Source organism: Physella acuta, unplaced genomic scaffold (assembly GCF_028476545.2).
Source record: "Physella acuta isolate Inbredline_101_S28 unplaced genomic scaffold, ASM2847654v3 ptg000449l, whole genome shotgun sequence".
In the NCBI taxonomy this organism is placed as follows: Eukaryota; Metazoa; Mollusca; class Gastropoda; family Physidae; genus Physella; species Physella acuta.
The window spans coordinates 72,460-86,812 of record NW_026731968.1 but is presented as its reverse complement, the minus strand read 5'-3'; the positions used below and the strand labels follow the sequence as shown (position 1 = coordinate 86,812).

The 14,353-nt window shown below is 35.6% G+C and overlaps 1 protein-coding gene across 1 annotated transcript; it reads left to right on the top strand.

The window, feature by feature from the left end:
• The first annotated feature begins 2,522 nt into the window (after positions 1-2,522).
• LOC131943240 (chromatin accessibility complex protein 1) lies at positions 2,523-12,669 on the top strand. Its single transcript, XM_059303259.1, has 3 exons — positions 2,523-2,654; positions 11,828-11,948; positions 12,390-12,669. Exons 1-3 carry the CDS (start codon positions 2,538-2,540, stop codon positions 12,458-12,460), a joined length of 309 nt encoding a protein of 102 aa, XP_059159242.1. The 5' UTR covers positions 2,523-2,537; the 3' UTR covers positions 12,461-12,669.
• The last annotated feature ends 1,684 nt before the right edge of the window (positions 12,670-14,353 follow it).

Genomic DNA, 14,353 nt, shown 5'->3' with positions numbered 1-14,353 from the left:
CATTTATTTATTATTCAAAAGTTGTAATTCAATTGTTTAAATACAGGTACATAAATGAAACAAGGAACCATTTTTGTATTTTTCAAAACATAAATCCTCCTCAAAATGTGAAATAATTATTAAAATGTAAGAAGTCACCTGTTTTTCACATTACTAGTCGCGGGCGATTTTACGTACCTAAAACGATAGATTACCCTAGATTCTATTCTATTCTTTTTTTTTAACCTGTGCCTTACCTACCTAAGCCTAGTGTTGAACTTCTTCTTCTTCTTCGCTCTTAATTTTAGTGTTGGAAGGGATCCCCCTTCCAGCACAATTAGGCTACGTGTCAACTGGTTATGCGTCATTGACTCCGATTTCAGCCTGCTTTTCTTTTTGGATTTGTTTCCATAGCCTTTGTCCAACCAAGAACAAACTACAAGGCAGCAGTTGTTTGATTTTGGAGTTGTCTCTCCTAGAAGAGTGGCTGTCCCCAGCTAACGAGCCTCATCTGCCCGAGGGTTCGAACTCGAGACTTTTCGCAGGTTTAGCAACCTTGAGCTTTACCGACTCGACCCCTCATATTTGAACTAAAACACTTAATTTAAAACTATGTAAACGTTGAATTGTTAAGATGAAACAAAATCGGGCAGTCCTGATATGTGTAGTGTGTAACTGTTTGCAGTGTTTGAGTACTCAGAAATGTTTGGCAGTGAGACACTCCTCGGTCCTCACTCAACAAACAACAGTAACAGTTACAACACCAATCCAATAAAATTTATTTGTTAAAGTCTAAAGTAGATATAATAGTGAAGACTGATTATTAAACTTTTGCGTTTGGGAAACAGAGTGGTAAAATTATAAATTATAAAGTAATAAAGATTCGGCTGAACTGAATTTAAAAAGTCAATAGTCAATACTATTCAATACCTACACAAAGTAAGTTTATTTTCAGATCTTCTGTGATCGGAAAATACAAAAATAATTTTTGCGGTCAAGCTAAATCTAAAAAAATTTTTTTCCAAAAGATTGTAAACTATTTTGTCCTAAGTGTTTCAAGGTCACTGAAAGAAAATTAAAGATACTAATTATAAGATACAGTGGCGTAGCGACCCTTCCCGGCGCCCGGGGACAAACTTTTAATTTGGCGCCCCCTCGGAGACAAACCTTCAATTTTCAATCTGCACCCCCCCCCCCCCCTCAAACTTTCCATTTGCACCCCCCATATATTTTTTATATTTATAATGCAAAGCTGCACCTAAAATGAGATTTTAATTTGTTTTTCCAACCCATTTTGGCACCCCCTAATGTCGGCGCCCGGGGACATATGTACCCCTGCTGTTGCGTAGCAAATAAAATATTTCTAGAAAAATATATCTACACAAATACGAAAATGTAAGAAATTTGATAGACAAAGAGGTTAACGTCATGTAGGCCCTACACAGAAAAGGAGACCACATACTACATCTATAAATCTGTCGGCAAGTTAAAATACTTTATTTACCGAATAGGCCTAATTTCAACGGCTCTAATTGGCCTATACTTATTTTAAAAACGTGTAAGTAGTTGAATAGTCCCGCCCCAGTTATGACATACCCACAAACTTAGATTAGTGTTTCTTCCAAACTTTCTTCGGGGGGCGGGGGCGGACACTGTTAAAAGTATATATTTTCTATATAAATTATATACATTTCATTTCGTTCGAATGGATGCCAGGAAGAAACTCTGATTTAGATGACTACTTTACCTTATATTCAAACGTGTCCGCTTTGGACGAACACCCACTTAATTTATTTTAAAATTTTCTTTCTCATCCACTAGCGTATTAAACATTTCTATTGTACTGAAAGAAAAGTTTTAAAGATATTTTTTTCCAATTGTGGGCTAATAGTAATACGCAGTATTATAAAAGATCATCTTTATGTGCCATAAATTTTATGGCAATCTAAATTTAAAAGAGCAAATAACAAAACAGGAGCATTACAAATTAAATATATATTGTCTTCGGGTAGTTTGTTTTTGGTAATATAAAGTATTTTTAATAAAAACTAGCCGTTAAACATGCACCCAACTCCCGCCCAGAGAATTTATATAGAAAATATATACTTTTGACAGTGTCCACCTCCCCCCTCCCGGAAATTTTAGTCCGCCCCCTCGAAAATTTGAAGTGCCCCCCCCCCCCCGGGAGAAAAAAGTCTGGAAGAAACACTGCTCCCGCCCCACTCCTATCAGCTGTCGACTACTATTTTACTATTAGTAATCATTTTACGTGCTCGGTGTTCCAAACAAAATGTAGCTGTATGTTCTGTAGGAAGGAGATGTGGAGCTGGTGCTTTCTAGATTTATTATAGGCACTTAATATTTTTACATATAGTAGGCCTATTTAATATATGACATCTTAAATTATATAACGTATAATTAAGAATATAAAGGGTAGGGTGGTGGGTTAACTATATGATGTAGATCACTATATTTAGTGCATGATCCATATTTTAAAAATATATGATAATTGATATTTCCAGTATTTAGTGGGACCGGTTGTTTATACAGGAAACAACATGGCGGACAGAGCTCCAAACACTTTACCGCTTTCAAGAGTTAAAACAATTATGAAAAGTTCTCCAGAAGTTTCGAGCATCAGTCAGGAAGCATTACACTTAACTGGAAGAGCAACGGTAGGAAAATTAATTATTGCCGGCATTAGATTTATATCTGGTCCTAAAACGATCCAGGCAAATATCTTAGATTTTCTCGCTACAAAATCTATTATTAAAATTTACGAAGTGGCTACTTGTATCGCAGAGCGTGGCCCGTAACCCGTAATGTAGTTAGTCTCATAAAAATTCAATTTTCTTCAAATTATAAAAAGAATAGCATATAAATGTAGAGCTTTAAAAATGCAATCCAACAGTACCAATTTTATTAATTTAGCATAGGCCCATAGGCCCTAATCGGTTGATTAAATATAATTTTTTTAGTGTCGCAAATAAAATATATAGAAACGCGACCAAAAACGCAGGTAAAAAGTCAAATTCACTTGTTTTAAAGCTAGTAAGCAAGAAAAGACATGATTCTTACTTACTATTGAAATCAGTTTGCTTATACCTACATTTTTTTACACCAAGGTGAAAGTAAATAGTTTATATAAATTTATAAAATGCCATTTATATAATTTATTGTATGTTTTGTGATGAATTTTCAATTGGAAAATACCGCATTTGGAAGCAGAAAGGTAAATTCTACAGAACAGATGTTTGGAATGTTATAGATTATAGATCTAGGCCTATATCAAAATGTTTGTTTAATAAAATTCAATTAGAGTCCACCCATTTCTGATGGGTACCTGATATACATTGGGGAAATTAAAGGTAAAAAGTAAAGGCGGCTGTGAATATCGCTGACCACACGGACAATCACTTCATATGCCGAGGTCAAGAAACATGAACTCTACTTCATCTGCCAAATAGATTGCTTTGTCTACAGAGGAATCTTAATTAATGTTTACAGGGGCCTAATAAAATTTAGTTATGTTTGTAAAAACATTAGGCCTAAGCTTTAAAAACTTATTTTGGTCAATATCGGGAAAAAATAAAAATCTTTTCGACTAAATGGGTTGAAAAAAGCTTTGAATTTGTTTCATTGTTTGTTATTATATCTTGTAGTATTTGGAATTGAAGCTTTCTTTCTTAATTACAAGTTGTATTAATTTCAAACCTTAATGTAATTTCTTTTTAATTCAGTATTAGCCTATGTAAGGTAGGCTACAGAATTCAGATATTACCTATGGTTTTGTGATTTTTTATATGTTTATAACATTTGTGTTTATGAAATGACCTAATGAAGTTATCAAGCAAACTGTTTTATTATTATTTTAATAGGCATGCAAGTTATAAGTACAAAATATAGATATCTAATCACTAGATCTAGGTCTAAGTTTAAGAAAAAACTACCAAAAGGGTTTGAAATACTTAAATATAGTACTAAAAGTAGCTATGTTTTGAAACAAAAATATCTTAAACTGGAGACATTCAATTTAAAAGTCATTATAAAAACTCCACGATCTAGATTTATTTCTAGATCTCTAGATCTAGATCTAGTAGGAATACAGATTTAGAGGCTTTCCCATCAGTATCAATGTACTATCTTAGCTATGTGGGAGGTCAGTACGAGTTCACTGGGAAAAAAATCGGAACTGCCGTAGGGGGGTGGGTTTAGTGCGCAAATGCTCCTGACCGATTGCCAAAAGGTACAGAAATTCTAAAGATACATTTTAAAAGAAAAATGGACGGCTGAACTGCAGTTATCAAAATATCTGTGTAAGTAGAAGTATAAATAATAATATTTTACACAAATATAGCTGTCTTTTGCTAAATCTAGCTCAATTTCCACGAAAATCGCATCCGGTCGCAATAATTTTTATATCAGCTTGTCGGCCATTCAACGATCTATCACGTGTAGCAGACGCCAAACAGATTTACCCGTATGGTATTGCGCGAATGCTATTTTTAGCAACAGTGCCGAGACGTGATCGAAAAAAACGAACTAGAAAGTGGCCATAAAAAAGCGGGTCAGGGGAGGTAATTCAACTCGCGTTATGAGACTAGCTACGTAATGAAGTGACTATGCGTATCGCAGGTTGGATTTGCCATCTTGTTACTTGTAATTGAAAATGCTTAGTTTTTCCTTTTCCAACATATCCGGTGTGGTAGAGTCAACAGTGTGCCAGCTGTAGACTGTAGTTCATAGACCCGGAGCTCTGAGTTCGAACCCAGGGTTAGAATGACAAGTACCAGTGACTTTTAAATTTTTTTATTTTTTTCACATTGAAAACATGATGTGCTTGCTTACGTTTACTATCCCGTGAGTAGTTAGTAATAAAACAGATAGTATTAGTTACCTCACAAGTTAAAGACAGTTACAAGTACTATGGACGTTTCGACCCAAGGTCTTCGTCAGCACACAACAGTGTGATTACAGATTAGACAAATAAAGACAAACAGTAACACATTTTTTGACTTAGCTCGACAGTGAAAACACGTCTTGTCTGCTAGCCACGATATCCAAAAGAAAAGACGCGTGAGAAGGATGCTTGGACACCGTATAGGGGTGGGGTTGGGGGCGTGGTGTATGCGGGAGGGGGGGGGGTTGGTTAGGTGAAAGATATCTGTTCATTCAAGCCATCGGGTGCCCGTGTACCAAATTTAAGTATTAGTCGCGTTTCAGTGCTAAGGCGATTTTTGAAATTGTGGCAAAACCGAACGGCGGTTACACAAAAGTCCTTTTTTAAGTCATGCCCACTCTTGTTAAAGTGTTTGGCCACAGGAAGACCGTCTTCATTGTTGATTGATCGCAGGTGTTGGCTAATCCTGTCAGACAATCGTTTCCCCGTTTGTCCAATATAAAATATGTTGCATCGCCTGCACTGGATGACGTAAACTACGTTGCGGGACTCACAGTTGAAGTGATTTTTAATTTTGAGGGTTCCCTTCGGCAGCTGGAGTGATTCAACCTGAAGGGTGAAATGACAGGTATTGCATTTACGGGGACAAGGAGTGGTGCCAAATCTGGTGTTGGTAGTGGGTGGCAGGCGGCTGCGAACTAAAAGATCTCTAAGGTTGCGTTCCCTTCTATACACAACCAAAGGATTCTGTTGAAATAAATGGCCTAAATGGCGGTCTGACTTGAGGATAGAATAATTTTTTATAATGATATTTTTAGCCAAAACTGAATGAGGATGGTAGGGTAAGATGAGTTTAGTTCTATCTGACTTTTGTTTTGGAAATTGTTGAAGGGAGGCTTGGTGGTCAACAGTTGTTATGCGGTGTAGTGCTGACTGGAGTATATGCTCCGGGTATGACCGGAGTCGGAAGAACTGTAGTAGCTCATGGGCCTTGATCCAAAAGTCGTCATCATCTTGACAAATACGTCGCAGTCTTAATAATTGTGAGAATGGTATAGAATTTTTGCAGGCCGGGGGGTGTGACGAAGAGTAAAGTAGATATGAATGTGAGTCGGTTGGTTTGTAGAATACAGTCGTCCCAACGTTGGTTGTATTAAGCGATATTGTCATATCCAGGAAGTTTACAGAACTCTCTGAAATTTCAGAGGTAAATTTAATGTTTGGGTGGTAGTTGTTGCAGAATGATATGAAATCTTGCAGTTCTTCTTCTGCCATCTCTGTGATACCTAACCCATCATCAATGTACCGCCGATAAAAACATGGAATTCTGCCAGTGTATTTTTCCTGGATTTGACCCTCCAGGTAACCCATGAAGAGACACGCATAACTAGGACCCATTTTAGTTCCCATAGCTACCCCACTTATTTGGTCAAAGAACTGACCATCGAACTTGAACGAGTTGAGGTTGAGAACTAACTCGGTTAATCTAAGTATGGTATTACTGTCAATAGAGGGATGGGGGTTCACATTAAAGAAGTGTTTAATAGCTAGTAGACCGTCTTTGTGGGGTATCGAGGTGTATAACGACACCACGTCTAATAAGAAAATAAATCTCGGTTTTTTGCTAGTGAATTTTAAAGATTCTAAAGTTAAAATAGCATGGTTGGTATCTTTGAGGTACGATGGTAGTGCCTCAACTCTGGGTTTAAACACACTGTCCAGAAAGGATGATATAGTTTCAGTAGGACAGGCGCATGCTGATATAATGGGTCTACCTGGGCAACCAGATTTATGAATTTTGGGTAGTAAATAGAATGAAGGTCTTCCCAATCTACTGTCGAAAATACGTAGGCTAGATGCTGTTTTAGGGAGTTTCTTAGATGCTATTAATGTGTTTACAGTTTTGGTAACAACTGTGTTATTAGTTAAGATCCCATCCTTAAGACGCGGTGAGTAGAATGTACTGTCAGAGAGTTGTTTATATGCCTCTTTTGTGTACAGTTCTTTATCCCATACAACGATAGCCCCGCCTTTGTCAGCCGGTTTAATTACAATGTCCGTGCGGGTCCTCAAACATGCGAGCGCACGCGATTCACCGGCTGTGAGGTTGGAGTGTTTTAATGGGGCCGGTTTGAAGTTATTTAGTTCGTACTCGGTATGGTGGATAAACAGATTGAGGTTTTTTGAGGAATAAAAATTTGGGGTCCAGTGCGACTGTCTTTTTGCGAGTTTATAGAATAAGTCATCTTCAATGTTGTCTTGGTTAAAACCTGAGGGATTGTTGTCGAAATAAGCTTTAATTTTAAGTTTGCGGAAGAGCTCGTGGGCGCTGCTAAGCAGAGTAAATTTATCAGTGGTTGGTCTCAGGGGTATAAATTTCAAGCCTTTATTTAGGACAGATCGTTCATCACTCGAGAGGGGGATGGTGTCAGGTATGCAGACCACTTTTGTATCGGAAGGGGCGTGGCTGTTCGCCGTCGGTTTAGGGGTAGGGCAGAGGTTTTTGAGTTTCTTATTTTTATGTTTCACCAGGTAGGAATAAAAATCTCGATTGAGTTGGTGAATAATGCAGCGTATAAGGTTGTAGAGTTGTAGGTTACATGCTGTGTGTGAGTATAGACGTTGCTCCAAAGATGCTATCCTCCTATCTAATGTTGAGTTAAGACGTTTGTAATGCTGGATGGTTAAGCGCATTTGTTGAAACGAGTATTTAGAATTTAACTGGTTAAAAAGCCTACGTTCATATGCATTGCATCTAGCCTACGTATTTTCGACAGTAGATTGGGAAGACCTTCATTCTATTTACTACCCAAAATTCATAAATCTGGTTGCCCAGGTAGACCCATTATATCAGCATGCGCCTGTCCTACTGAAACTATATCATCCTTTCTGGACAGTGTGTTTAAACCCAGAGTTGAGGCACTACCATCGTACCTCAAAGATACCAACCATGCTATTTTAACTTTAGAATCTTTAAAATTCACTAGCAAAAAACCGAGATTTATTTTCTTATTAGACGTGGTGTCGTTATACACCTCGATACCCCACAAAGACGGTCTACTAGCTATTAAACACTTCTTTAATGTGAACCCCCATCCCTCTATTGACAGTAATACCATACTTAGATTAACCGAGTTAGTTCTCAACCTCAACTCGTTCAAGTTCGATGGTCAGTTCTTTGACCAAATAAGTGGGGTAGCTATGGGAACTAAAATGGGTCCTAGTTATGCGTGTCTCTTCATGGGTTACCTGGAGGGTCAAATCCAGGAAAAATACACTGGCAGAATTCCATGTTTTTATCGGCGGTACATTGATGATGGGTTAGGTATCACAGAGATGGCAGAAGAAGAACTGCAAGATTTCATATCATTCTGCAACAACTACCACCCAAACATTAAATTTACCTCTGAAATTTCAGAGAGTTCTGTTAACTTCCTGGATATGACAATATCGCTTAATACAACCAACGTTGGGACGACTGTATTCTACAAACCAACCGACTCACATTCATATCTACTTTACTCTTCGTCACACCCCCCGGCCTGCAGAAATTCTATACCATTCTCACAATTATTAAGACTGCGACGTATTTGTCAAGATGATGACGACTTTTGGATCAAGGCCCATGAGCTACTACAGTTCTTCCGACTCCGGTCATACCCGGAGCATATACTCCAGTCAGCACTACACCGCATAACAACTGTTGACCACCAAGCCTCCCTTCAACAATTTCCAAAACAAAAGTCAGATAGAACTAAACTCATCTTACCCTACCATCCTCATTCAGTTTTGGCTAAAAATATTATAAAAAATTATTCTATCCTCAAGTCAGACCCCCATTTAGGCCATTTATTTCAACAGAATCCTTTGGTTGTGTATAGAAGGGAACGCAACCTTAGAGATCTTTTAGTTCGCAGCCGCCTGCCACCCACTACCAACACCAGATTTGGCACCACTCCTTGTCCCCGTAAATGCAATACCTGTCATTTCACCCTTCAGGTTGAATCACTCCAGCTGCCGAAGGGAACCCTCAAAATTAAAAATCACTTCAACTGTGAGTCCCGCAACGTAGTTTACGTCATCCAGTGCAGGCGATGCAACATATTTTATATTGGACAAACGGGGAAACGATTGTCTGACAGGGTTAGCCAACACCTGCGATCAATCAACAATGAAGACGGTCTTCCTGTGGCCAAACACTTTAACAAGAGTGGGCATGACTTAAAAAAGGACTTTTGTGTAACCGCCGTTCGGTTTTGCCACAATTTCAAAAATCGCCTTAGCACTGAAACGCGACTAATACTTAAATTTGGTACACGGGCACCCGATGGCTTGAATGAACAGATATCTTTCACCTAACCAACCCCCCCCCCCCCTCCCGCATACACCACGCCCCCAACCCCACCCCTATACGGTGTCCAAGCGTCCTTCTCACGCGTCTTTTCTTTTGGATATTGTGGCTAGCAGACAAGACGTGTTTTCACTGTCGAGCTAAGTCAAAAAATGTGTTACTGTTTGTCTTTATTTGTCTAATCTGTAATCACACTGTTGTGTGCTGACGAAGACCTTGGGTCGAAACGTCCATAGTACTTGTAACTGTCTTTAACTTGTGAGGTAACTAATACTATCTGTTTTATTACTAATTGCATTAACCTCACCGCAGCTACCATTTGTTTTTATCTATCCCGTGAGTGAAAGATCCCACCACGGCCCATGATCGGCGGGGGTCACTGTGAGTTCAGCAGGCTTAAGCATACGTTATAAAATGAACACAAGTTCTGGTTCACGAGATCGTCTGTGTCTTGACTTCTCTCTTCCTCCCCCCCCTCAAGCAAATTGAAAATTCACATAGGATTAATAATATAGACTTAGATCTAGATCTACTTTCACGCATGCTAGATAGCTGTTAAACCAATTTACTTGAGGGCAGTTTGATTTAGCAAGATTGCTGCTAAATCTAGGACTATCAAATGACCCACTACTGACAAATTACTGTTTTTTTTTTACAAGTACTAGACTACATCTAGATTCTTAGGTGTTGAAATAATACACTTAAACTAGATCTAGATCTATATCAACACTAAATTGCTAACACGAAAAAAAATCGGGCATTCGTGATATCTATTTTTTTTTAGATCGCTTTCCACCTAGGTTAAAGATTTAGTGTAATGTGGAGCGAATCACGCAAAGTTGGCCTTTAGCGCAACGTGGAGCGAACAGTGCAAATGCTGCCTAAAATTTACTCAATTTTCAAGTTAAACATGATCACTGAATATTACTGAATAATGTATAGGCCTAGATCTATTAATAGACATCCATATTTAATATTCTTCTTCTTTGTTCTTAATTTTAGTGTTGGAAGGGATCCCCTCCAACGCAGTTAAGTATACATGTCAACTGGTTATGTGCCATTGTGGCCATGGACTCCGATTTCAGCCTGCTTTTCTTTTTGGATTTGGTTCCATAGCCTTTGTCCAACCAAGATCAAACTACAATGAAGTCATTGTCTGATTTTGGAGTTGTCTCTCCAAGAAGAGTGGCTGTCCCCAACTAACGAGCCTCATCAACCAAAGGGTTCGAACTTGAGACTTTTTGGTTTAGCAACCATGAGCTTTACTGACATGACCACACAGACCCCTCATATTTAATCGATTAGGCACTAATTTTGATGGTTTTAGCCCTTTTTTTTAGACTAAATTACTTGATTATAAATTTATTGTCACTCACTGCCATGGCACGACACACCTTTCCATTACAATCCATGTTATATCACTCTTACGTTTGAGGCCACGACAGACCATGAATCAGTTCTATTTTTTAATCGGCTATGCACCAGAGTTTCTCACTAGTGATCAACCAAAAAGGGGTCACGTTTTTAAAAATAAAATAAAAATAAATTGGTTGTGTTATGAGAACCAATCTTATAAACTGATAAAACTAATAATGCTTTACTTACTCTCTCACTTTTGTACCCACATTGTTGATATTTTTATATAAGTTTTATTAATTTTAATGAAACCAACTTTTGAATTTAGCCTCATTTCTCCAAACCAAATTTTAAAATGCTTTTCCTCCATATTTAGCCCTGCCACTTATAGGTTGTTTTTATAATGTGAAAATCCCACCATTTTGCTCATGGTAAACATATTAAACAATAATTCTAAGAAGGTCACTGGAACTAAGACAAAAAATCGTCGTAAGTCATGCATCCGGTGTGGACGCCATATTGTTGTTAGCAACCAGCTATGCCTCTAGGTTAGCGAGCAATACTAAAATATACTAAAATATCTGTCCCATTCCCAGTGGAACTAATTATTTTAAATTCGGTTGTCGAATTAATTTTTTTTAAAATAGCTTTTTAGACTTAAAGTTAAAGAGCAAAGGGAAGTAAAATCTGACAACTATTGACTTGGTTTTTTATCATCTTTTATTCATTTCATTGTTTGAAAATTAATTTAGGCCTATCATTTTGTGTGTAAGTGAAAGGTGTAAATGCAGAGATCTTGAAAAATTTGTGTGTTTAAGGTTATATTTCTATTTATTTATATAAAGTTTCAATTACAACCTGAAGTTTCACTTTCGAAAGACAAGCATTGATTGGCTGTACAGAAACTGTCATTGATATTCTTTAAACCCCACTTTGTACTAAAAAATTTGCTAATAAAAACATTAAAACCAATTGACTTAGTTATGTCATGTGTATTGTCATTTTCAGTTTTAAAATATAAAAAGAAACATCTAATTATTTTTGGCTTTTTAAAAATTTAGCAAAAATACTTAAAAACTTCAGATACATCTAATCTTTAGTAAAGTCAGACAAAAACCTCACAACTAAGTTTTTATCACCACATTTATTTTAATAACAGCACACAATTTTAAACTTATTTAATGAATCATTCAAGACTATTCTCATTGTTGTCCACTGATCCAATATTTACTGTTATCCAGGAACTGTTTATTCAAGCCCTGGCCAAGTTTTCTTACCAACAAAGCAGCAACAAAACATCTCTCCAGTACAAGGATTTGGCTGAAATTGTCAATTCAGAGGACACATTACAATTTTTACATGGTAACGTGTTATTTCATTTCCACTTCATTACATTTATATGACCTCTTAAGTTTATAGCCAGTCCTATTTCTGTGAAGTCAAGGTGGCTAATCTAAATTGTTTTCATGTGATAATTTGTTTTAATAGATAAAAGATTTTAGGCCGCAATTACTGTTTTGAGATGCAGACAATAATTTGTCTTAAATTGATTTTTTAAAACCTGAACCAGCAGTTGTGTTCTGTTTATTAGTTTTAAATTGTATGTGTTAAATTGAATTTAAAAAAAAGGAAATAGCACAAAACATGCCTTTCTTGTCAATACGTTTCCATTTATTCATGTAAAGAATTGAACAGCCTTCAGCAAATTTAGAATTACTGTACCTTATATATTATTTATTTTTATTGCATCTAGAACATTCTTAAATCCCCATTTTAACTTAAACTTATGTCTGTGTTCCTCAGATATTGTTCCAAGAAAAATTAAAGCAAAAGAGTATATAAAATTAATGAAACAGCAGGAAGATGATGACTGAAGTGAAAAGCCGCCTAAATCTTGAACAGAATTTAATGAACACTTAAGTGAATAGCTATGTAGTGTTGTACCTTCAATCACTATATACCTTGGTTTAAAATCTGCATTATTTGATGCTTTTGTATTGTTAAAGATTCCCTAAGTTGGTTAAAATTGTTATGACATTGTTACATTAACAATTTCATAAATCTCACTTGTTTGTTATTAAATTATTTGCAATCTTTTAGTTTTTTTAAAAAGTACGTCTTAACAATTCTTATAACATAAAAATAACAAAAGCAGGGATACTGTTTATCAAAGATGTACCTTTACTTTGCCTAATAATATAATATATATTATTTTTAGTGTACAATTACAATTCATTTACCAATTAATTATGCATTTCTTACATTTAAGTTGATATCTGACCATTCAGAACAATACATAAGTATAAAACTACAAACTTAAAAACTAAATGAAACATTTCTTACATTTAAATTGATATCTGACCATTCAGAACAATACATAAGTATAAAACTACAAACTTAAAAACTAAATGAAACATTTCTTACATTTAAATTGATATCTGACCATTCAAAACAATACATAAGTATAAAACTAGTAACTTAAAAACCAAATGAAACATTTACAAAATCAGCTGCAGGGTTCATACACCCATTACAGCCTCAATCAATGTATGCTCCATTGATTAAATATTCAAAAGCACGTTCATGGCAATAGCTGTCTTAAAAATGTATCAGCTGTAACATACAAAAATAAAACCCACTTAATCACAAAACAATTGTAAATAGTTAAACTAAATAGTTAAATAGTTAAGCCCATTACCAAGATATGTAAGCATTAAAAACTAAGTTTGAATGTCCTCAAATTGTAAACAAAAAGATAACCTGTTTTAAATCATGTACAACTGTGTAATTTAATTACCCTTAATATTACACACAATCTTCACCTCCCACATATAAAAATTACAATTATGATATTGTGTAAAATAAAAGTTATGATATATACATACACTTAATCACCACTATCATAAGTGGAATTTTTAAGTAGACTGTAATATCAACAAATATATTTTTAAAAACTAGTCCACTCAATTACCATATTTATACAAATGTCTGCAGAGTTATGAGCCTTCCATAGTTTAATATCTATCCTCAATTGTTATATTATAACTAATGATTATCACATTAGCAAAATAAAAAAATATGGCAAGCACACAAAACAATATTGGTTTATAATATTGGCAATTTAAAAAAAAATATTTCTACAAAATATATAATAAATATGGACCATGTCAAGTACAATATGAGTGATATCTATTCAGTGACATGTCAATGTACAATGATATACAAAGCTAATCTTTTAAAACTATTTGCTTCAGCAATATATCAAAAGCTGTTTGTCACAAAGTTTGTACTTTTTAACAACATAGTTAATTAAGTTCACAACCTACAGTTTCTGTGCTTTACAAAAAAAAAAAAAAGAAAGTTTAAAGAATTACTGAAATGTGGTTTTTTAAAATGTCATACCACTCTGCCTACCTTATAAATAAAAAAAAACATAATTATTTAAAAAAAACCCAGTCCAAATTAAGGATATTATAAATGCAACTAAGTATATAAGCCTACCTTTTTAGTCAGGTGACTAGATGTTTGTTTCATTCACTTGTGACAGAAAAAAGTTTTGATTTTTAGCCATTTATACTTCTGTAAGCATCAGCATTACTTGTTATTTAGTAACAAATTCATTGGTCACAAGACAATATAAATAAGTATTAAATGTGAGATACATACAAAGCTGTTCAGGCTGTATCTTCACATGGAAGGGTATTAACTACTCCAGAAATACCAACTTCAGTTACCCAGAACTACTACATTGAAAGCAGATGAGTATT